This window comes from Myotis daubentonii, chromosome 20 (assembly GCF_963259705.1).
Source record: "Myotis daubentonii chromosome 20, mMyoDau2.1, whole genome shotgun sequence".
Taxonomy (NCBI): domain Eukaryota; kingdom Metazoa; phylum Chordata; class Mammalia; order Chiroptera; family Vespertilionidae; genus Myotis; species Myotis daubentonii.
Window position 1 is genome coordinate 12,429,475 of NC_081859.1, and position 23,376 is coordinate 12,452,850.

Here is a 23,376-nt window from a genome sequence, read left to right on the forward strand (position 1 = left end):
GATGTGCAGGAGGCAGCTGATCGATGTTTCTCTCTCATCGATGTTTCTAACTCTCTATCTCTCTCCCTTCCTCTCTGTAAAAAATCAATAAAATATATTTAAAAAACAAACAAACAAACAAAAAACACATGGTTATAAAATTGTGTGATACTACAAGTTAGACCCTGTATCTTCTGAAGTTGGATTTTATTGCCATTGCTTTGACAGAGCGTATTACTCCTGATTGAAGCAGTGTGATAGGCTAAAGGTTAAGATAGGTGTGAAGGGAGGTGTGAGGGAAGGATTTGCCAGGTTTAAATGGCCGAAATAGTAGTAAAGACAGAATTTTACTCATGACACACACTTGGCATCAAACACCTGTCTAAACAGTCCCTCCTTCAGGGAGTGGTACTGCAGCCTTAGCTGCCACTGCTATTCAGTGGAGGTTTCTTGAAGGGACTTGCCCTTTCTTTCAAAACTAGAGGCCCGGTGCATGAAATTCATGCACAGGTAGGGTCTCTAGGCCTGGCTGGCGATCAGGGCCGATCAGGGCCTTCCTTCCCCAGCTGCCAGCTGTTGGCCTGGGCCTTCCTTCACTCCGCACTGCCCCCTGGTGATCAGTGCACGTCATAGCGAGCGATTGAACTCCAGGTCTCCTGGTCCAACTCCTGAGGGATAATTTGCATATTAGGCTTTTAGATAGATAGATAGATAGATAGATCAGTAGATAGATAGATAGTTGGCTCAAACAGACAGTCCATCCCAGGCAACTATACTGCTTGGCATTTTTCCACTTGCCATGTGCTTTTTATAACCACTGTCATTTTCCATCTTTAAAAAATGTTCATATCCCTGAATCTTACCTATTTGTGGAATTTTTAGGATAGAGAAATAAATACTTAGTAGCTGCATGTGATTCAGTCTGTGTTTATATGACGTCAGTGCTAAATTGATATGGAGATGGTATTCATTGATTCTTTGATAAACCCAAACATGCTTAATTTGTTGTTTTTTCTTTAGAGGTCATCAGAATATGAGGAAACCAATATGCCTACTGCTCATAATCTTGTCCCTATCATCTATGATCAGTCCCAATACATTCATCATTTAGAGGCAGAAGTCAAATTCTGCAAGGTAAGTTTCTCATTAAAAACGTAAACCTAGCGCTGGCCAGTTTGGCTCAGTGGATGAAGCATCGGCCTGCGGGCTGAAGGGTCCCGGGTTCGATTCTGGCCAGGGGCACATGCCTGGGTTGCGGGCTCGATCCCCAGTTGGGGGCGTGTGGGAGGCAGCCGATCAATGATTCTCTCTCATCGTTGGTGTTTCTGTCTCTCTCTCCCTCTCCCTTCCTCTCTAAAAATCAATAGAATATATTTTAAATTTATAAAAAACAAAACAACAACAATAAAACTTACCTACCTAAATTAAAGTTTATATTAATAATTCCTTGTGCAAAAATTTACTATTATTAGTCTTCATGTTTATAGCAATTATATTGACAATCGCCATGCTTATGATTAGAAAGACTAATATGTATTAGGCTTGGGAATGATACCCTTGACCATGCCATTTCTTTTTTTTAAAAAATATTTTTATTGATTTTTTTTTGAGAGAGGAAGGAATAAGGAGAGAGAGAGAGAGAGAGAGAGAGAGAGAGAGAGAGAGACATCAGTGTGAAGAGTAAAACATAATTGGCTGCTTCCTCCACTCCCCCAACTCCGGATCTTGTCCTGATTGGGAATCAAACCAGCAACCAACTGAGCCACACTGGCCAGGGCCACCATTTCTGATTGCTTAATTTTCCAGTAGTTCATAACTCAACTGTGTCTAACATTTTGATAATATGATCTCATGTTTCAGAATTTTTCTATCCACTCCAATTACTTTAGCCCAGCTGATTGAAGAGGCTTCGGAATAGTAATCCCAGTCATTCCCCCACATTTGTCAACCTATTGAAGCTGGGGTGCAACAGGCAGGGACTTACGCTACTAGACTAAACCTGCTCCATTGTCGGTATAAAGGTTCTTCCCTTGACTTTGAATGATGGGAATGGCTCATGGGATCCTAGTAACAATGATCAAGAAACCGAATGTGTCACCTATGGCTTGAAATAATAGACAGTTATGTATTGCTTGACTCTATGGAGTTTAGTAATGCCATTAATGCCATTGGAGCATTTCTGACTTCCCAAAGTATATTAAGGTTTTAGTTTTTCTTTCTTTCATTTTTCAATATCAATGCTTCAGGTCATGTGATATTTTTATAGTAGTTACTGATAACTTTTTTAATTACATCTTGACCCATTTACTGTTGTCATTTTTTTGGATTTTAGAGTATTAGAGGTGTATAGTGATATCTCATTGTTTTAATTTCAATTATTCTCTGATGACATGTAATATTGAACTTTTTTCATATGCTTATTTTCCATTTATATATCTTCTTTGATGAGGTATCTGTAGAGGTATTTTGCTTATTTTTTCATAGAGTTATTCATTTTCTTATTGTTGAATTTTAAGAGTTCCTTTTTATTTGGGATACCAGTCATTTATCAGACATGCCTTTTGCAATCTTTTCTCCCAGTGTGTGGCTTGTTTTTTGATTCTCCTAGCAAGGGCCTTCCACTGAGCAGAAGTTTTTAATTTTAATGAAGTCCAGCTTATCAATTTTCTCCTTTTGTGGATTACAATTTTGATATTATCTCTAAAAATCATTGCCAAACCCAAAGTCACCAATATTTTCTCTATTCTTCTTCTCAGCGTTTTCTAATTTTGTGTTTTACATTCAGACCGATGCTCCCTTTTAAGTTAGTTTTTGTGTAAGATTCGTTGTTTTGTTTTTTGTTTTTTTTGCATGTGTATAGCTAGTTGTTCCAGAAACATTGAATTGCTTTTGCTCTTTTGTCGTAGATCAGTTGAATTGCTTTTGCTCCTTTGTCATAGATCAGTTGACTATATTGTGAGTCTATTTTGGGGATCACTATTCTGTTCTACTGATTTATTTCTTTATTCTTTTGCAAGTACTATGCTGTTTTGATTTTTGTAGTTTTATAGAAAGTCTTGAAGTCAGGCAGTATTAGTCCTCCGACTTCATTCTTCTCTGTCAGTATTGTGTTGGCTATTCTGGGTTGTTGGGGGTTTTTTGTGTGTTTTTTTTCCCTCTCGATATAAACTTTAAAACCAGTGTGCCAATATCAACAAAACAACATGCTGGGATTTTGATTGGGATTATTATCTAGAGATAAAGTTGGGAAGAAGTTTCTGAAGAACTTCTTTTAATATTTCTTGTAAGGCAGGTCAACTGCAATATTTCTCAATTTCTATTTGTCTCTGATTTTCTACACTTTGATATGCTATGGCTGAGTGTGGACTTCTTGATATTTTCCTGCTTGGTGTTCTCTGAGTTTCCTGGATCTGTGATTTGGAGTCTATTATTTATTTTGGAAAATTCTTGATCATTGTTGCTTCAAATATTTCTTCTCCTTGGTCTCTTCTCTTTCTGTAATTCCCATTACATATATGTTATACCTTTTGTAATTGTCCCACAATTCTTGGATAATCTGGTCTTTTTCATTCTTTGTTTCTCTTTGCATTTCATTTTGAGAAGTTTCTATTGACAGTTCTTCAAGTTCACTAATTCTTTCCTTGGATGTGTCCTGTCTATTAATGAGCCCATCAAGGCACTCTTCATTTCTGTCATCATGCTTTTTATTTCTAGCATTTCCTTTTGATTCTGTCTTACATATTTAATTTCTCTGCTTGCATTACCCTTACGTTCTTATATGTAGTCCACTTTTTCCACTAGACTCTTTAGAATATTAATGCTAATTATTTGGAGCTAATTAATCTGATAATTCCAACACCTCTGCCATATCCAAATTTGGTTCTGCACTGGCTTAGTCTCTTTAAACTGTGTTAAGTCTTTTAGTGCATCTTGTAATTTTTCATTGAATGTTAGACATGATGTACTGGGTCGAAGTGTTAACGTAAAAAGCATTCAGACCTATAAAGAATTTTGGGAGTTTATTTGAGCCAGACTGTCGATATATGCCGGGAAGCAGAACCTCAACGAATTGAGATAATGCTCCGGAGAATGAGGAGTTCATACCTTGTTTTTATAAATTGAAAAGGAAAATACTTAAGTGTGTTACATGAAATTCATTGGTGATAGATTAAGGAGGTGGGAGAAAGCAAAGGGGGTGGCCTAACCTCTGAGATAGGATAAAAATGGAATGATGGACATATGCCTCTTTTGCATAAATGGATACAGGATAGTTTTACATAATTAACAGTTGACAATTAATTTGATAACAATAACAACGAGGGAATGTCCTGGTGCAGCTTGTTGTGCCTTGAGGAATCCGGAAAAAAAAAAGAGGAAGTTACAAGTTACCCAGACATCTCGCAGATATGTTATCTTAGAGGCAAAAAGACAGACGGGCTCAGTAAAGATCTAAGTTGATCTTTGTCAGGGAAAATACTGGCCTAGGACATGACTACCCACCATAACCTGTTTGTAGTTGAGTATTTAATTTTCAGACCATCTTTTGTGGTTATTTTAGGTCTTTGAGTTGGCACACCCGCCATGCAGGCCTTCCCTGAACTAGTCAGGTTAGCATATGGCCCCTTTCATCCACAAAAGGAACTGAAGGAAGTGGACATTTAGTGTGAGATTTCATGTTTATTTGGCTGGGAGTTAGGCTGTGTGTGCTGTGTGCTGTTGCTGTAGGCGGCAGAGGCCAACACTGCCTCTAGTCTCTTGGCTTTTGTCTCCTTGGTGTCGTAGGGCTTCCCTTGGGGATTCTTCTAGAATATGGTGTAAGATGCACCGTTATTTTAGTGCATTCCCCTGCCATTACATAGGAAGCCCTTTGATGTGGTGGCCATGGGAGCCTGGGAAGCAGTGTGGTCCTGTGATTAGGGCTCAGGTCTTTAGTCAGCCTTGCCCCTGGCCATGACTTTCTCAAGTGTCGGTCTTCCCCTCCCTGCAGTGAGACAGGAAGGCTGGAGGGAGCGGAGATGGGTATCTCCCTCCCCAGGCCGGTTAGGACCGGAGAAAACCAGTTAGTTAGACTCAGATAAAATAGTTCCTCCTCCAGCGGGCGGTTAGGGAGAACAGAGGCTCTGGGCATATTTCAGAATGGCTGCGTCCCCTCTCCTTCCCTCCCCTCCACAGGGACTTGTTCTCTAGTCTTCGCTGTAAGAACCGGGTGTCCTAGAGATAAAATTCACAGAAGTGTAGGATCCCCCCAACACTGGGGCCCTCTGGAGTTTTAACACGCAGCCTTGTCTACACTGAGCGTTTCATCAATGACACATTCGTTTCCCAGCTCAGTGTTACCTGGGGTTCGGGCGAGCAGTCTCTTCTTGTGGGGTCTTGTCCAATGAAGTTTGAAGAATAAAATTGGCGGACTAAAAGATTTTAAATAAAGATGTGGAAGATTTTTGGAAGCATATACAAACTCTCCCCTTGGAGGGGCCCCTAATGGGGAAAACCTCTCTCTCTCTCTCTCTGGCTCTCTCTTTCTCTCTCTCTCTCTGGCTCTCTCTCTCTCTCTCTCTCTCTCTCTCTCTCTCTCTCTCTCTCTCTCTCTCTCTCTCTCTCTCTCTCTCGTTCAGTTTCTCTGAGTCTCTGAGTCTCCGGGTTTATAAATGCTGGGAGCTCTTTGTCTCTTCATGTCCCTTCCTAATTGGATCCTTCCTTAAGTTATGTCCCCCGTGCTCTCCTAATTGGTCCCTCCTGCAGGACATCCCTTTCAAAGTTCAAAGCCCACCTGGCGCCCCCCTTCCTGCTCCCCTTCTCTTGAACATTCCTCTAGCCTCTGTGCCTGTCCCTCTCCTCCCCCAAGGGCCCCTTCCCTGATACCGCCGGTCCTGTCTCTAAAGTTCCCTTTACCCGCACTCATTCCCGGCAGTTTCTGCTCAAAGGCTTCAGCTGGTGGGTTGTGGTTTCAGGAACACCTGTCCGTCTCCACCACTGGGGGTAAAAAAGTTTTCCGTGATTTCAGTTCTGATGATTCTAAGAAGAGGGGTCGATTTTTCAGCCTGTTTAGCTCCTGTTGTGAAGGTGGGAGTGATATCTTCTAAGCTTATTAAACGTCAGACCAAAAATTGGAAGTCTGCCATGTTTTTAAATTACAGCTTTCAATTACACTTTTGGTTTTCTTTTCTGAATAAAATAATTGGATGGAATTTGCATATGTCACAGAATAGTTTTTGGTTATGCTGGTAATGAAGATTAAGAATTGTACTATCAAGGTATCAATAATTTTTGGCATTTTTCAGAAAATGAGATGCCATTCAAGAGCTATTCTAATTGTTATTTATCTGTCATTCCCCATATTATACCTTTCAAGGCTAATAAAAAACTCTTCCAGAATTTTCCACCCAAGTATTTCACTCATAATTTCCCTCCATCTGGCTACCAGTTCACAGATAATCATTGTAACTTTCCAGGCCTTTTAATCTCAGAGCCCTGTGTTAACTATTTAGTCCTATGACAGTTTTCAACAAGTTATTGGTATTCAAGCATCTATATATATAAAAGCCGGTCAACTGGTCGCTATGATGCGCACTGACCACCAAGGGGCAAACACTCAATGCAGGAGCTGCCCCCGGGTGGTCAGTGCACTCCCACAGACAACCTCCTATAGCCAACCTCCCTTAGCTGGCCAATTTCCCACAGTCCCTCCCCCCGGCCGGCCCCAATCAGCCCCGATTGCTGGCCAGATCAAGGGGCCCTGCCCATGCACGAATTCGTGCACTGGGCCTCTAGTGAGTAATAATATATCTTACCTTAGTTTTCAGCAGTCTACCTCATTCTTAAAAGTCTTTTAGATAACCCCTTTCTCTAAGCCTGAATCCCTTGCAGAAAAAAATTGTCAGAGACCACACACTTCTATGAAAAGGACATTAGCAGGCCCTCTACTACACACCGCCAGCCTTCTCTTTGTTTGTTCATTAACATTTGTTTGTATAAATATAATTACAGTACTTCAGAAAATGGAGAGAGCATAAGTCTTCCATGCTTTATTCATACCGTGTTGGATTGTCCCGTAATCAACAAATAAAAACGCTTCCTGTGTTTGATGCCTGTTTCTGCTTTTCCACAGGAGGAACTCTCCGGAATGAAAAATAGGATACAGGTCGTTGTGCTTGACAACGAACGGCTCCAAGAAGAGTTGAAAGCTCGAAGGCCAGAGGAAGCGATGAGGGAGCAAACTCTTCTGGATGCATCTGTGAGCATTTTTAAAAACCACAATTGTATTTTAGTTTGAGTGTTCCCTCCCATCTCCTCCCCGGCCTTCGGAACTGGTTCAATTTTCTCCTTGAAGTTTGGCAAGAGGACTCTGCTTACATTCACTTGGGGCCTCAGACATTAAAAGTCCCTGGTGTGGGATGAATGCGCAAATGAAATAATGTAGCGATGCCTACACTCCACTCCAGTTTCCTCTCTGAGCATTCATTCCATTCATGTTTTTTCCCATGTGGAAAGAGCAGGCCTGAAAGCAGGAAGTGTGTCATAGGAGAAGGTCCCTGTTAAGTCCAGAAACTGTTCAGGACTGTCACTTCGATGTCTGTTATATTTCTCTAAGTTTTCCTTGAGCTCTGAATTCCCATTGAGTCTAGTTAGCAGCCCGGTGAGGCAGAAAGAACACTGGCCTGAAGGTCCAAGAATCAAACTGGTCATCTTCCCCTCGTCTCCTGGAAACTAGGTGCTTAGCAAATGCTGTAATTTTAAAAAATATATATTTTTATTGATTTCGGAGAGGAAGGGAGATGGGGAGAGAGATAGAAACATCAATGATGAGAGCGAATCATACCATGATTGGCTGCTGCCTGCATGACCCCTACTGGGGATCGAGGCTGCAACCCAGGCATGTGCCCTGACTAAGAATTGAACCTTCACCTCCTGGTTTACAGGTCGGCACTCAACCACTGAGCCATGCCCACCGGGCTGCAAATGCTGTAATTTTAAAGAACTTTCAAATATGGCTTTAACCTCATGGGCCCTCTTGTTTATTGGCAATTTGAGAAGAATTACCTATATTAGCAGCTCTTGGTCTTTACTGTGAAAAACAATCACTTTGCTTGCTTTTGGATGGTGTAGACCAGTGGTCGGCAAACTGCGGCTCGTGAGCCACATGCGGCTCTTTGGCCCCTTGAGTGTGGCTCTTCCACAAAATACCACGTGCAGGCACACACGTACAGTGGGATTGAAACTTCGTGGCCCATGCGCAGACGTCGGTATTTTTTAAAATATATTTTATTGATTTTTTACAGAGAGGAAGGGAGAGCGATAGAGAGTTAGAAGCATCGATGAGCGAGAAACATCGATCAGCGGCCTCCTGCACACTCCCCAATGGGGATGTGCCTACAGCCAAGGTACATGCCCTTGACTGGAATCGAATGTGGGACCCTTCAGTCCACAGGCCGACGCTCTATCCACTGAGCCAAACCAGTTAGGGCCAGAAGTCGGTATTTTGTGGAAGAGCCACACTCAAGGGGCCAAAGAGCCGCATGTGGCTCGGGAGCTGCAGTTTGCCGACCACTGGTGTAGTCCATCTCCTGAGCTCCATCCCCTGAAAGTCTGATTCGTTTGGTCTGGGTTGAGTCCCTGAGTTAAAAATGTGGAATTTTGACAGGTTGAGTCTTTGAGTTAAAGATAGGAAGTTCTAACAAGTTGCTTAAGGGCTTCTAATTTCAGAGGACCACATTTTGAACAACAGAGGAGTAAATGATCTCTGTAATTCTTAGGATGATATTTAAATAGTGTTTAAACTTAGAATCTCCTTATGACTTGTCACAGAGATACTTGCGCCTTGAAACTGTCCCCCAGTCTTGCGCTGGGATGCGGTTCATCAAAGCTTGTTCTGCTTTTTGCGACAAGTTCAGCTTTCCATGGGAAGTTTTGACATTTGTCTGTTGCGCTTTACTTTGCAAGGGCTTTTGGTGGTTTTGATATAATTGTCTTTAGTAAATTCACTCTGTTAAGAAAACACATGTCTCAGTGTTTTACCGCGGTGCCCTCTAGCTCCTGTTGGTGAAGTGTTGGGTTTTTTATGATTGTACTAGAGGCCTGGTGCACAAAAATTTGTGCACTGGGGGGGAGGGGGTCCCTCAGCCTGGCCTGTGCCCTCTCGCAGTCTGGGACCCCTCGGGAGATAACGACCTGCTGGCTTAGGCCTGCTCCCAGGTGGCAGAGGGCAGGCCCAATCCCTAGGTGCAGCCCCTGGTCGGGCTCAGAGCAGGGCTGATTGGGGAGTTGGGGCGCTGCCCCCTATCATGCACAGAGCAGGGCGGATTGGGAGGTTGCGATGCCACCCTCAGTCACGCTCAGGGTAGGGCCGATTGGGGGGTTGGGGCACCACCCCCTGTCATACTCAAGGCAGGGTTGATGGGGAGGTTGCGGCGCCACCCCCCCGTCACCACAGAGCAGGGCCCATCAGGGGGTTGAGGCGCTGCCCCCTGTCACTCACAGAGCAGGGCCCATCAGGGGGGTTGGGGCTCCGTACCCTGTCATACACAGAGCAGGGCCCATCAGGGTGTTGGGGAGCTCCCCCCTGTCACGCACAGAGCAGGGCCGATCAGGGGGTTGAGGAGCTCCCCCCTGTCACTCACAGAGTAGGGCCGATAGGGGAGTTGGGGCACCGCCCCCTGTCACACACAGAGAGGGAGGATCAGGGGGTTGGGGCGCTGCCACTGTCACACTCAGGGCACGGCTGATGGGGAGGTTATGGCTCTACCCCGTCACACACAGAGCAGGGCCCGTGGTGGGGGGGAGGTTGGGGCACTGCCCTCTATCACCCACAGAGCAGGGCCGATCAGAGGGTTGGGGCGCCGCCACTCTCACACTCAGGGCAGGGCCGATGGGGAGGTTATGGCTCTACCCCGTCACACACAGAGCAGGGCCCGTGGGGGGGAGATTGGGGTGCCGCACCCTGTCACACACAGAGCAGGGCCGATCAGGGGGTTTGGGCACAGCCCCCTGTCACGCTGGTCCCGGTGCCGGGAGGCCTTGCAGCTCCGCTGATCCCGGTGCTGGGAGGCATATTACCCTTTTACTATATAGGGTAGAGGCCTGGTGCATGGGTGGGGCTGGCTGGTTTGCCCTGAAGGGTGTCCTGGATCAGGGTGGGGGTCCCCACTGGGGTGCCTGGCCAGCCTGGGTGAGGGGATGATGGCTGTTTGCAGCTGGTCACACACCCTTCAGGGTAGGGGTCCCCACTGGGGTGCCTGGCCAGTCTGGGTGAGGGGCTGAGGGCTGTTTTCAGGCTGTCGGGTGACTGAAGCTCCCAACCGCTCCTTTTTTTCTTTTTATTTTGTTTTTATTCTGGGCCAGCTTTAGCTGTGGCTCCAGCTCTGCGGCCTCTGCTGCTGGGAAAGCGGAAACCCTCGGGCCCAGACTTGTTTGTGTTCTACAATCGAAACTCTGGATCAACTCCAGCTCTGAGATCCCCGCTCGCTGAAAGCAGGTTTCTGGAGGTTTTTTAGCTTCTATATGTTACTATGTTTCAAACTGCCCGCTCAGAGGCCTGCAGCGGCAGGCGGGGAACGTTGGAGTTGGCCGTCACTGAAGCAAGCAAGCCTCATGTTCAGTTTAAGCTGCCTGGCTGCCGGTCGCCATCTTGGCTGTCAGTTAATTTGCATATCTCGCTGATTAGCCAATGGGAAGGGTAGCGGTCGTACCCCAATTACCATGTTTCTCTTTTATTAGTGTAGATTTCCCTGGTCTGAGATTTCATTTATAATCCTTGACTTCTGTGTGTTAGAATTTGCTATTTAGAAGTAGCTGATTGTGTTGACTTTGAATAATGAAGTGAGCTGATTTTTCTGCAATTGCATTTCAGTTTATGATCAGCAATTTTCTCTCCATTGTATGTCTTTTTCTAAATAATTATATCATTGTACTGTTAATATAAGTAGTTCAAATTCCATCTTAGTTGCTTATTATTTTATTTTTTAAAATATATTTTTATTAATCTCAGAGCGGAAGGGAGAGGGAGAGAGAAAGATAGAAACACCAATGATGAGAGAGAATCACTGATGGGCTGCCTCCTGCACGCCCCACACTGGGGATGGAGCCCACAACCCAGGCATGTGCCCTGACCGGGAATCGAACCCTGACCTCCAGGTTCACAGGTTGAGGCTCAACCACTGAGCCACACTGGCCAGGCAGTTGCTTATTATTTTAATATCAATATGAAGATGACAGCCATACAAAAAGTACTGAGAAGTGGCTTATTGAAATATATGAATATTTAACAGGTACCTACATATTCTTTTGCTTTTCTTCCAAATGTGTAGACCGTTGGCAAACAGTGACTCCATTATTCATCGTTTTCAGTATTTATACAGTGGCCAAGAAGTGGGAGAAGGGGAAGTGAAGGGAGAAAGGAACTTAGGCAGACAAGTGAATCAGAGGGCAAGAGAAATGAGTAACGCAGAAGGGGAAGGAAATGATGGTAAAGCACATGTGCTTGGCCGTATGAGCAAAGGAGACTTGCTGAAGAAAACTCCAGCCACAGTGAGACAGAGAACAAACTCCTGGAGAGGGTTTGTTTTTTCTGCACATTCCATGAGCTAAAATGTAATGCAGATGTTGCAGCCATAGTTGCAGATGTGCCAGGTCACCTGGAGATCTATTTAATGTTAGTCATCTGTGTCATTTTGTTGTCCCAGTATTGTCACCCCCACTTTTTACTTGTGTATGTGAATTGAGGCATTTCAGCAACCTATGCAGGCTGCTGTATTAAGAAGCATATGTCACCCAGCCAGGGTGGTTCAGTGGTTGAGCATCAACCTAGGAACCAGGAGATCAGGGTTCCATTCCTGGTCAGGGCACATGACCGGGTTGCAGGCTCGATCCCCAGTAAGGGGTGTACAGGAGGCAGCCGATCAATAATTCTCTCTTATCATTGCTGTTTCTATCTCTTACTCCTTCTCCCTTCTTCTCTGAAACAATAAAAATATATTTAAAGGAAGAAAAAAGAAAGAAAAATATGTTGTAATATAAAGGAAGCTTTTTAGAGTATCTTAAATATAAACAGATCAAAGGATAGTAGCTTCCTTTTTTCCTCTGAACTCTTTTTAATGAGTCTATTGCTGTGTAGATGGTAGATCTTGCCAAAGTCCTTGGTTGTGATTTTGAATAGAGATTTTTCAGTGCTTCTTAAGGCCTTCTTTTGAAGAATAATTTAAATAGTTATGTAGCAATAATTAATATTTACTGATGACTGCATGGTTCTGATGGTCCAGGCACTATATCAAGCACTTTATTTACATATATTATTTCAGTTTTACATTAGCCAGCCAGGCACTGTTATTATGTCTATTTTCAGATGAGTTAACTAAGGTGCACAGTGGTTCAGTAACAAAGTAACTTTCTAATGTCACAAAGCTAGAACACAGCAAAGCTAGGACTCAAACATGAGCCCAAATCCGTCCGCCTGGCCTGGAAGTATTCCGCCTGTCTGCAGAAAGTAGGAATAGCTTTTCAATATTGACCAAACCATCTGAGCTCTTCGCAGAGTGTCTGGACATAGTAGGTGTTCACGGAAATGTCTGCATTAATCTGCCCTTCCAGGAGAATATGGAACACAATCTCAGAATTCTACTTTGTGGGAATGCCGTTCACCACATTCTAGCCTGATCTGACCCGGCAGCATGGTTCTGTGGGGGACCTCTCCTGTCTGGTGGGCACTACCGTATTCTCTGGCCCCTGGCAGGAGGTCAGTTATTATCTGTTAATACTGTAAGTATTTCAGTCCTGGTCGCACACATTAAATTACGCAGGTCTGGGGGCTGCTGATGTCCCTGAATGTGAGAGGGGCCTGGAGGTGGAGATTGACAAGTGGACCTGTTTTGTTTCTTTGATTAACCTTGAGCCAATATTTAACAATGTTTCAAATGAAAAGCCAGGTAATTGGCTTATTTTTTAAAATATATTTTTATTGATTTTAGAGAGAAAGAGAGAGGGATAGAAATATCAATGATGAGAGAGAACATCATGGGTCGGTTGCCTCCTGCAGGCTCCACATTGGGGATCGAGCCCGCAACCCGGGCATATGCCCTGACCAGGAATGGAACTGGGACCTCCTGGTTCACAGGTTGACACTCAACCGCTGAGCAATACCGGCTGGGCTGGCTTCTTTTTTTAAATTATCAGATATCCTTTTTGAAATATGAGTTTGCATTCACACATGGTATCAATGGACTGGAACTGGTGGTGGCTGCTTCATTTGGAAGGTTTGTCGTCCCTGCCACTCCTTGGTATGCCAGCCATGCAGGCTACATGTCGGTTCTGTTTGTCACCATGCATGTTTTACTTACTGAAGGTAAATATTTGTGTGTTTTTTGCATAGGGGTTTAGCGCATGGATCTGGAGCCAGATGGCCAGGGTTCGGATCCTAGCTATGCCACATATTAGCTAACTTCCTGCCTCTGAAAGTCTTAGAAAGTTACTCTATGTGATTCAGTTTCCTCATCTGTAAGATGGAAATAATAATTAAACTTGTAGGATTGTTGTAATGATGAAATGACTTACTATATGTGAAGCTCATAACCATTGTCAGGCACTTAGTAAACACCATATGATCTAACAACTATTATTAGTCACGCCTTTGTGTAGTGTGGAAAGTGAAAGGCAGAGAAAGAGAGGGTTGTGTGTTTTAATAGTAAATTAATTTGTTGTCTGTGACACCCAACCTTCTCTGCTCATATACATGACTGCCTGTATCTGTAGGAACTTGATTTTGGAGTGCTTGTGGAATATAACCCTGAAGATGTAACATGATTATTGATTTGTAGTTGAGAAGCATCTGCTTTTTAAATTCTTTCATCACAGATAAGAATCAGTACTCTGCCCTAGCTGGTTTGGCTCAGCGGATAGAGTGACGGCCTGCAGACCAAAGGGTCCCGGATTCAATTCTGGTCAAGGGCATATACCTTGGTTGCAGGCTCCTCCCCGGCCAGGGCCCTGGACAGGGCTCATGCAGGAGGCAGCCAATCGATGTGTTTCTCTCACATCCATGTTTCTCTCTGCCTTTCCTTCTCTCTTCCTCTCTCCCTAAAAATCAGTGGAAAAAATCCTCAAGTGAGGATTAACAAAAAAAGAATTAGTATTCCATTTGTAAAGCATGCCTGTTGATGTAAAGGGCAATGTTGATTGCAATTACTGGCACATTTTATTTTAGGGAAACACGCAGAATTCTTGGATTACAAGAGGTGAAGATTCTGAGGTTCAGGAAGCTGTTAAGAAATTTTCCCACGGTGATGCAAACATTATGAAGACCTCATCTGCTGGTGAGGCTGAGAAATGGAAGCTAGAACTGGTGAGTATTTGCGTGCTTTTCTGTTTATGCATCTACTTTTTTTGTAGCTTTTTATTAGGGTAAATATGCAAAACTGAAAATTTAGCATTTTAATACTTTTAATATTTACCATTTTAACCGGACAACTCATTTGCATGAAGTACATTCACAGTGTTGTGCAACCATTGACACTATTTTTAGAACTTTTTCATCATCTCTCACTCCCCTAAAGCTAATCAGTACAGCGGGGCCTTGACTTACGAGTTTAATTCGTTCCGTGATGGAGCTCGTAACTCAGATTACTCATATGTCAAATCAAGAAGTGAACGAGTGAGAAACGTGATGCTGGGCTGATGTTGTGGTGTTCACTGTGACGTTCGCTGCGCCAACTAGCGGTGGGGTATCTGAAGCTGGCTCGTAACCTGAATTTTAGCTCACAACTCAAAGCAAAAAATCGGCCGAGAGACGGCTCATATCTCGAAAAACTCGTTAGTCGGGACACTCGTAAGTCAAGGCCCCACTGTATCTTGATTTTAATGAGAATTTTCTAAGCACAATCCTTAACCATTCCAGTTGCTTTTTGCCTATCTTTTTAAACATTATGTAAATGGGGTCAAACAGTATATAATTTTTTGTGTCTGGCTTATTTTATTCAACATTATGTTTGTGAGGTTCATGCAAGTTGAAAGTGTGGAAGTTCATTTGCATTGGGGGGGTCTACTGTATGAATATATTACAGTGCATTCACCCATTCAACTATTGGTGGATATTTATATTGTTCCAGTTTGGGGCTATTGTAAAAATTGCTGCTATGAATATATGTCTATGGTATGAATTGCACGCATTTATGTTGGGAATGTACCTTGAAGTGGAACTGTTGGTCTTAGGGTATATATGTATGTATGTATGTATGTGTATGTATATGTATGTTCAAGTTGAGATTAGGGCAAACTTTTCCAAGGCGGTTTTTATCAGGTTAGACTTCTACCAGCAGCCTCTGAGTGGTACTGCTGCTCAGATTCGTGCCAACACATTCTGTTGTCTGTTTTTCAGTGGGCTTGTAGTGCTATCCTATCGTTATTTCATTTGCATTTCTCTCATTACTCGTGCGATTGAATATCTTTGATATGTTTATTAGTCATTTGACCACCTCTTTTGTGAGGTGCCTGTTCAAATATTCTGCTCCTTATTTTGAGTCACCTGACATTGTGTTTTGAACTTCTTTATATATTCTGGATACAAGCCCTTTGTTGGTTATATCTGTTATATTTCCCCATTCTGTGGCTTGCCCTCTAACTCTCTTGATAGTTTTCTTCCTTTTTCCCTCCCTCCCCTCCCCCTCCCTCCCCTTCCCTCCCCACTGTTTTGCTTCCCTCTTTTCCTAGGTTCTCATTGCTGGTGTAAAGCACACACTTTTATTTTTGTATTTTGACTGACCCCACTTTCTTTTCATGAGTGTTAGCATAGTGTATTTTTGCTGTTCTTTCACTTTTAACATATTTGTGTCTTTATATTTAATACTAGAGGCCTGTTGCACGAAAAGATTCGTGCAATAGGCCTTCCCTTCCCCTGACTGCCGGCACCAGTTTTCCTCTGGCACCCGGCACCCAGGCCTTTGCTCCGGCCAGAGCCGCCTTCAGTCTTCACTCTGCTGCTTCACGCCTATGTATGCAAATTAACTGCCATCTTTGTTGGCGGGTAATTTGCATATCTTGCTGATTAGCCAATGGGAGGCGTAGCGAAGGTATGGTCAATTACCATGTTTGTCTATTATTAGATACGATTTCTTGTGGCGAACCTAGAGCGGAATTTTGCTTTTTTTTTATACAATCTAACTATATTTGCCTTTTAAATGTGATTATTTATACACCTGGGTTTAAATTCACTATCTTGCTATTTGGCTTTTTTTTACATATTTTCTAAATCTTTATTGTTGAGAGTATTACAGATGTCCCCCCTTTTTCCCTTGCCCCCATCACCCAGTTCCTATCCTGCTCTAGTCCTTCACTGCCCTATTGTCTGTGTTCATGGGCAGTGCATATGTGCATGTAAGATCTTTGGTTTTGGTTGATCTCTTCCTGTCCCCCTCCCCCCTTCCCTCTGAGATTCATCATCTGTTCAATGTTTCCATGCCTCTGGTTCTATTTTATTCATCAGTCTAAACCCAGGATTATTGTTTTAAACATATTTTTATTGATTTTTTTTAGAGAGAGAGGAAGGGAGAGGGAGAGAGAGAAACATTAATGAGAGAGAACACTGATTGGCTGCTTCCTGCATGCCCCCTCTGAGGGATGGAGCCCCACAACCTGGGCATGTGCCCCGACTGGGAATCGAAGCAGCCACCTCTTGGTGCAGGGACAGCACTCAACCACTGAGCCACACCGGCTGGGCTAAACCCAGGATTATATTTAGTGACTTTTTCTCCCCATATCTATTCAGTGATAAAATTCCGTCAATTTTTCTTTTATACAGCTCTATACTAAATTCTTTCTTTTTGTTTTTTGGGTTTTTTGTTTTGTTTTGTTAATCCTCACCAGAGGATATTTTTTCAATGATTTTTAGGGAGAGTGGAAGAGAGAGGGAAAGACAGAGAGAAACCATTGATGTGAGAAAAACACATGGTTACCTCCTGCACGAGCCCTGACCAGGGCCCGGGCTAGAGAGGAGCCTGCAACCGAGTACGTACCCTTGACCAGAATCGAACCCGGGACCCTTTGGTCCGCAGGCCAGTGCTCTATCCACTGAGCAACACTGGCTAAGGCAAATTCTTTCTTTTTTGTCTTTACTGCTTGATTACGCTTGTTCACATGGGTATCTCTTACCTATGTATTTGCCATGACTTTTTTATTGGTCTCCCTTTTTCCACACTTGAGTGATTTAAGATTCAAATCTGATCAAGAGTTTTCAATGTCCATCCAGTGCCTCTACTATGTGGAGACTGCGTGAGCTGTCTAGATAAAGGTCTTACTGTTTTTATATTTTCCGCGGCCTAACCTACCCGTTTAGCCGTCTCTACCCACTCTCCCACCTAGTGTTTTACATCTCCAGCCCCTGTGCCTTTTGCTTTATAGGAAGTGAGGCGTCTATGTCTTGAAGTTTCCTCTGCTTCTCTTTGTCTTTGGTTCAATTACAAATTCCTGTAATTTTACCTTCTGTATGCCTTGCTGGCATAAATTATATATAATTGAATGTTCCTCTGTCTTTCTGTTCCTTCCTAGACTCTAAGTTCCTTGAAGTTAGAGGGGTCTTCATCGTAGATACCCAAAATGTATTTGTTGAATGAAAGAATAAGCTGGGGCTTGTAGAGTTTGATCGATCATCATGTGATTCACAACTTCCCTTCATCATTGATCCAGTTGTATGTCATGCACACATATCTAGTCCATTCATATTTATTGTATGAGAAATACATAGCAGTCCCATCGGGGGTTCCAGTAGATTGGATCTTTGTCCTCATTGACCTTGTTGGATATAATTGGTTTTTCCCAGCATCATACTTTTTATTTTTATTTTTTTACGAGCATCACACTTTTAAAAAAATATATGTATTTTTATTGATTTCAGAGAGAAAGGGAGAGAGAGAGTGAGATAGAAACAATGATGAGAGAGAGTCATTGATTGGCTGCCTTCTGCACGCCCCACAGTGGGGAGCAAGCCCACAACCCAGGCATGTGCCCTAACCGGGAATCGAACAGTAATCTCCCAGTTCATAGGTCAATGCTCAACCACTGAGTCACGGTGGCCAGACCCAGCTTCACACTTTTCTTTAAAAAAATATTTTTTATTGATTTTTTTACAGAGAGGAAGGGAGAGGGATAGAGAGTTAGAAACATCGATGAGAGAGAAACATCGATCAGCTGCCTCCTGCACACCCCCTACTGGGGATGTGCCGGCAACCAAGGTACATGCCCTTGACCGGAATCGAACCTGGGACCCTTCAGTCCGCAGGCCGACGCTCTATCCACTGAGCCATGCCGGCCAGGCCCAGCATCACACTTTTTAAAGAAAGACCCGATTTATGCAACTTTGAAAAAAACTGTTTTGTCAGTAATTACCATTTTATGACTCAGTAGTTCTGTGCAGGTGTCCATCCAATAAATACAGGAATTTTTGGTGGGATGGGAAAAGTGTTTCCAGAGAGGGCACATTATTTTTCCTCCTGCAGAACAATATTGAGCTTAATATTAATAATCAACATTTGCTTAAAAAACACAGGATACAGAAGAAATGTACTTTTCTTTTCTTTTCTTTTCTAAAGGAGAGGCTGAAACTTACTTATGAGCAAAAGTGTGAAATCCTGGAATCTCAATTGAGGGTTTTGAGGTAAAGTATCATCACCCATAGAAAGACCTAGCAAAAGCATGATGAGCTTGAGATGTATTGGAGTGTTTGCTGAAATCCCAGTGTAGTCACTATTAGAAGTGCTTGGCGCCACTTTGCTTGCGATACAAGGCATTTTCTCACATTGTTAAAGGGTAACGGGGAATAAAACGGTGAAGTCCTGTTTTCAAATGTTATTTCAAATCACTGGGAACTAAATTATAAGTTTTGTTCTTTCATCAGTTGTAAAATATTTGGGTTTTCTGCTAGAAATAAGAATCACTAGCTGCTCTTCAGAAATTAAGCTTTCAAGCCGAACCGGTTTGGCTCAGTGGATAGAGCTTCGGCTTGCGGACTCAAGGGTCCCAGGTTCGATTCCGGTCAAGGGCATGTACCTTGGTTGCTGGCACACCCCCACTGGGGGGCGTGCAGGAGGCAGCTGATCGATCTCTCTCATCGATGTTTCTGGCTTTCTATCCCTCTCCCTTCTTCTCTGTAAAAAAATCAATAAAATATATTTTAAAAAAAGAAAAGAAATTAAGCTTTCAAAATAGTAAAACTAAAGCACTCCAGTTTTCAAATTACATGTAAGAGATTTTTCCATTATCTACTTTTCTTCATTTAATTTTAAAATTGCAACAATACTGTAATAGTTTGAGTATTTTTGTATACATGGTGAATTTGTGTATACATAATGAGTTTTCATGTACTAGTACTTTTTGATATGTTTTCAAAAATCCCAATAAAGCGTATATATTATAGATTAATCATTATTGATTTGTTAGATATTCATTAACTAAGAATTTAGGTGCATCATTCTCTGTTTTGAGCTAGAAAGTTGTTTCTTATGCAAAAAGATACCAGGAATTCTTTTTTGTGTGTTAAATATTATTTTAAACGATAGTAATGAAATATTTTCAAATCAAAGGAACTTTAAAATACTTTAATAATTTTATTTTATTTACTGAAATACTGTTAATGATGAACTTATTTTAATAGTCCAATTTGAAATAAAATTTAAAATCTCCAGTCCACCTATTATCTAGATACATAACTATCGTTATACTAAGAACTAGAACACACAGCTTTCCCTGCACTGTTATTGTTCACTTATCTTTTTAAAGAAATTTTTTTTATTGATTTCAGAAAGGAAGGGAGAGGGAGAGACAGATAGAAACATCAATGATGAGAATCATTAATCGGCTGCTTCCTGCACGCCCCACACTGGAGATAGAGCTTGCAACCTGGGCATGTGACCCGACTGGGAATCAAACTGTGATCTCCTGGTTCCTGGGTCAATGCTTAACCACTGAGCCACATTGGCCGGACTTGTTCACTTATGGTCACATGCTCCAATGCTTGCAATTCCTTATCCTCATTCATAATTTCTGCAGAGATTTTTACTTTTACATGAAGAAATTTAATGTTTAAGAAATGGTCATATTTTTGTTTTCTTGCTTTTTATCTTTGTTATCTTTGGATATATGTTGTGTTTTGATTCTTTAGTTTTTAAAGTTTCATTTCTAACTCATTATATTTATGGTAATGTGATTTATTTGGTCTCATCCAGAATTCAAATATGGCATCTTTAATTACATTAAAACACCACCTTACACTGAACTAGACTTTGCTCCCTGAATCCTTCTGTGTTCCTTTTTAAATTTATTTTCTTTGAATAATATTTAAGATATTAATAGAGGCATTTTCTTAAAGAAAGAAAGAAAATCGCTCCTCTCAGAAACTCTGGCTTTATGGGAACTGTTTATTTTTACATTCATTCCTGGCCGTTCTGTGTAACCAGAACCACTTGAGTTTTTGAACTTGCACCTGTCAGACAGTCAGGGAGGCCCTCGTACTTCCAGGTGTGCTTCCAGAGACCCTTTCCTAAAGCCTCTGAAAGTCAGACTTTTCCTTCATAACAGGGAGCTTAAGTCGGAGATATTATCTTCGGATTGGGCAAGACCAGCGCCATTTATTTTTTATTTCAGAAGTCATGAGATTAGCTTTTCCAATCTCAGATTGCCTGTGGCTCCTCCCCTTCTCCCGCCCCCCCCCCCCCAGGCGAAAGCCCCAGGTCCCGAGAGATGAGTCAGTGTGATGGCCAGGTGTCTTAATTATCCGCTTCTCCTCTGTGACAGTGAGCAAGTTGGGACAGCTATAGGTCCCTGAATATAATACAAACTGGCAACAGAAAGTAGACTAAGCCAGCCCAGCCTGTGTGGCTCAGTGGTTGAGCGGTGTCCTATGAACCAGGAGGTCATGGTTCAATTCCCAGATCAAGGCACATGCCTGGGTTGTGGGCTCTATCCCCAGTGTGGGGCGTGTAGGAGGCAGCCGATCAATGATTCTCTCTCATCATTGATATTTCTATCTTTCTCTCTCTTCTCTGAAATCAATAAAAATACATTTAAAAAAAAAATAAAGTAGACAAAGCCAGAGATAAAGTGCCTGTGTTTAGTCCCCTTAAGAACTTAAGGGCAACTTTCTCCTTCTTGAGCTAGGAAGTTTTTTTACACAATAGAGAAGAGACGTTTATGCCAGGAAGCTCAGTTGCCCAAGGTGACTTTGCAAAACTAGGAGAAAAACATTATCCAAGGATAATCCCATCAGGTCAAAACAAACAGCCCCCGATTTCTCAGCCCCCCCCCCCCCCGCCCGCCTTATTTAGCGAGCTGCCTATTTCCAGCCAATGCCTGCTGCTTATGAAGTCTTAAGCCTGGCAGATTCCACGTACCTTCCTCCCATAGCCCACTGTCTCTCACACCTGCTCTTTGTAGAACTTTGTGGTTAGAAAACTTTTCAATGTGCAGAAACATGGGCAGTGATAGGACCCGTGTCCTTTATGTGATTCTGTAAGGAACTCTCCACCAAGTTTAAGAGGTTAACGCTTGAAATGGGGTATTTCCCTCAATTCAAGGATGTTGTGTTAAGTCACCCCACCCCCCTATTAGATGACACTAGTTAGAATTTGCATTTGTAGTTTTACGTTTGTTCTGTGGGTCATATAATGTAATAGAGTGGGATCCTGAGAAAGGAGAGTCAATATCACCCGCAGACTAATTTTACAAGAACTTGGGCTAATTATTTAATATATTCAAGTCTCATTTTATTCAGAGTGCCAATTAGGATAAGCACACCTCGAATCCAGGGTTGTGGTTATAATTCATACGCAAAGCACCTCAAAGGTTCACACCCATGAATAACAGTAATAGTTATGACTCTGCTGATGTATTGGGAAGTACTGTAGCCATTTACTGAATTCTTCTCCCCTTCTTTTTAGGAAAGACTTAGCCGAATGTCAGAAAAACTGTGAAGATCTTAAAGGGCGACTAAAGCACAAAGAGTCTGTTCTTGCTGCCCAGGTTTCTAGCCGCGTCGGTGGTCTTTGTGTGAAGTGCGCTCAGCATGAAGCTGTTCTTTCTCAGACCCATAGTCACGTCCACATGCAGACCATTGAGCGGCTGACGAAGTAAGTGTGCCTCCCCCTGCGGAGTCTTCGTAACACAGAGCGTTGTCTCTCCAGGGGCATCGATTCTTCTATCCCGCGCTAAATCCCTAACCTGAGGTTCCTGCGAAGCTTCAGGTCAACTGGGTTTTAAAAGGGTCCTTCAGCCCGGGCTGGTGTGGCTCAGTGGTTGGATGTCCCATGCACTGAGAGGTGTCTGGTTCGATTCCCGGTCAGGGCACATGCCTGAGTTGAGGGCTCAATCTCCAGCAGGAAGGGTGTGTGTGTGTGTGTGTGTGTGTGTGTGTGTGTGTGTGTGTGTGATGGATGTTGATGTTTCTCTCTCATTGATGTTTCTCTCTTCCTCTCCCTTCCTAGCTCTCTCAAAAATCAATAAAAACATATTTAAAATAAATAATAAGAAGAAAAGATTCCTTCATGGAGCTTTCTTGAAAACAGAATAAATGAGTTCTGCCAACTGTGGGTAACGTGGACAAGTCATTTTCTCTCTCTAGGTCATTTTCAGTCTCATTTTGAAGTGAGAAAATTGAAGTAGATGGTTTTACAATTCCGTTCGTGTCTATGGCTCTGTAATTGCAAATCCAGCACTACTCTGGACAAAGCTGAGGTTGAGAGGAGTTCTTCAATGCCGCCCTATGTTGGATTTGCCTGCTGTTGCTTAGGTGGAGTGAGTTATTATCCTGCCTTCATCACGTGCCCGTTGTGCAAAGTGTCCTGAGTGCATTGGAAGAAGGTCCCACTACGTCCCACTATTGATTAATATTCCAGGACGGACTAAGGGCAAGTTGCAGTGAGCTTTTGTGCAATCACATTTCTATCTTGGCTGAAACCCTGCAGCTCTCTGCCTGCACCTACTTTTGTTCTGTTGTCACTACTTTTCCTGTGAACATTTTATTCCTTGGAAGTTGAGCGTTATTATCTATAATAATAAAAGCATAATATGCTAATTAGACCGGACGTCCTTCCAGATATAATTCTGACCATGGAAGTATTAGAAGAAAATTTAGAAAGTATCTTTATAGTCTTGGGCAACTTGAAGTTCTCAGTATGACATGAGGAATGAAAGTCATGAAGGGAAAAAAGGGTGCATTTGTCTCCATTCAAAAAAACTTCCTTTTGATACAATATTACAAATTAAGTGAAAAGACTTGGAAAGAATATTTTCATCTAATATAACAAAATATTGGTATGATTATATAAATAATTTCCTTTGCAACTAACAAAAAGGACAAATTGCCCAGTTGCAAAGTAAATAAAGAATAGCAATTGCTGCCCTAGCTGGTTTGGCTCAGTGGATAGAGTG

General features: G+C 42.6%; 1 protein-coding gene across 3 annotated transcripts in view; it reads left to right on the top strand.

Annotated features, from left to right (window-relative positions):
- SDCCAG8 (SHH signaling and ciliogenesis regulator SDCCAG8) overlaps positions 1-23,376 on the top strand; it is a 200,038-nt gene that overhangs the window by 14,415 nt on the left and 162,247 nt on the right. For all 3 annotated transcript variants that reach the window (XR_009450217.1, XM_059677343.1, XM_059677342.1), the window contains exons 4-8: positions 1,000-1,113; positions 7,088-7,213; positions 14,171-14,308; positions 18,546-18,610; positions 21,888-22,076. Coding sequence is in view for 2 of the 3 variants with exons in the window: in XM_059677343.1 (XP_059533326.1) it covers positions 1,000-1,113; positions 7,088-7,213; positions 14,171-14,308; positions 18,546-18,610; positions 21,888-22,076 (632 nt within the window). In the remaining variant the exon portion in view is untranslated. The remainder of the gene's footprint in view (positions 1-999; positions 1,114-7,087; positions 7,214-14,170; positions 14,309-18,545; positions 18,611-21,887; positions 22,077-23,376) is intronic.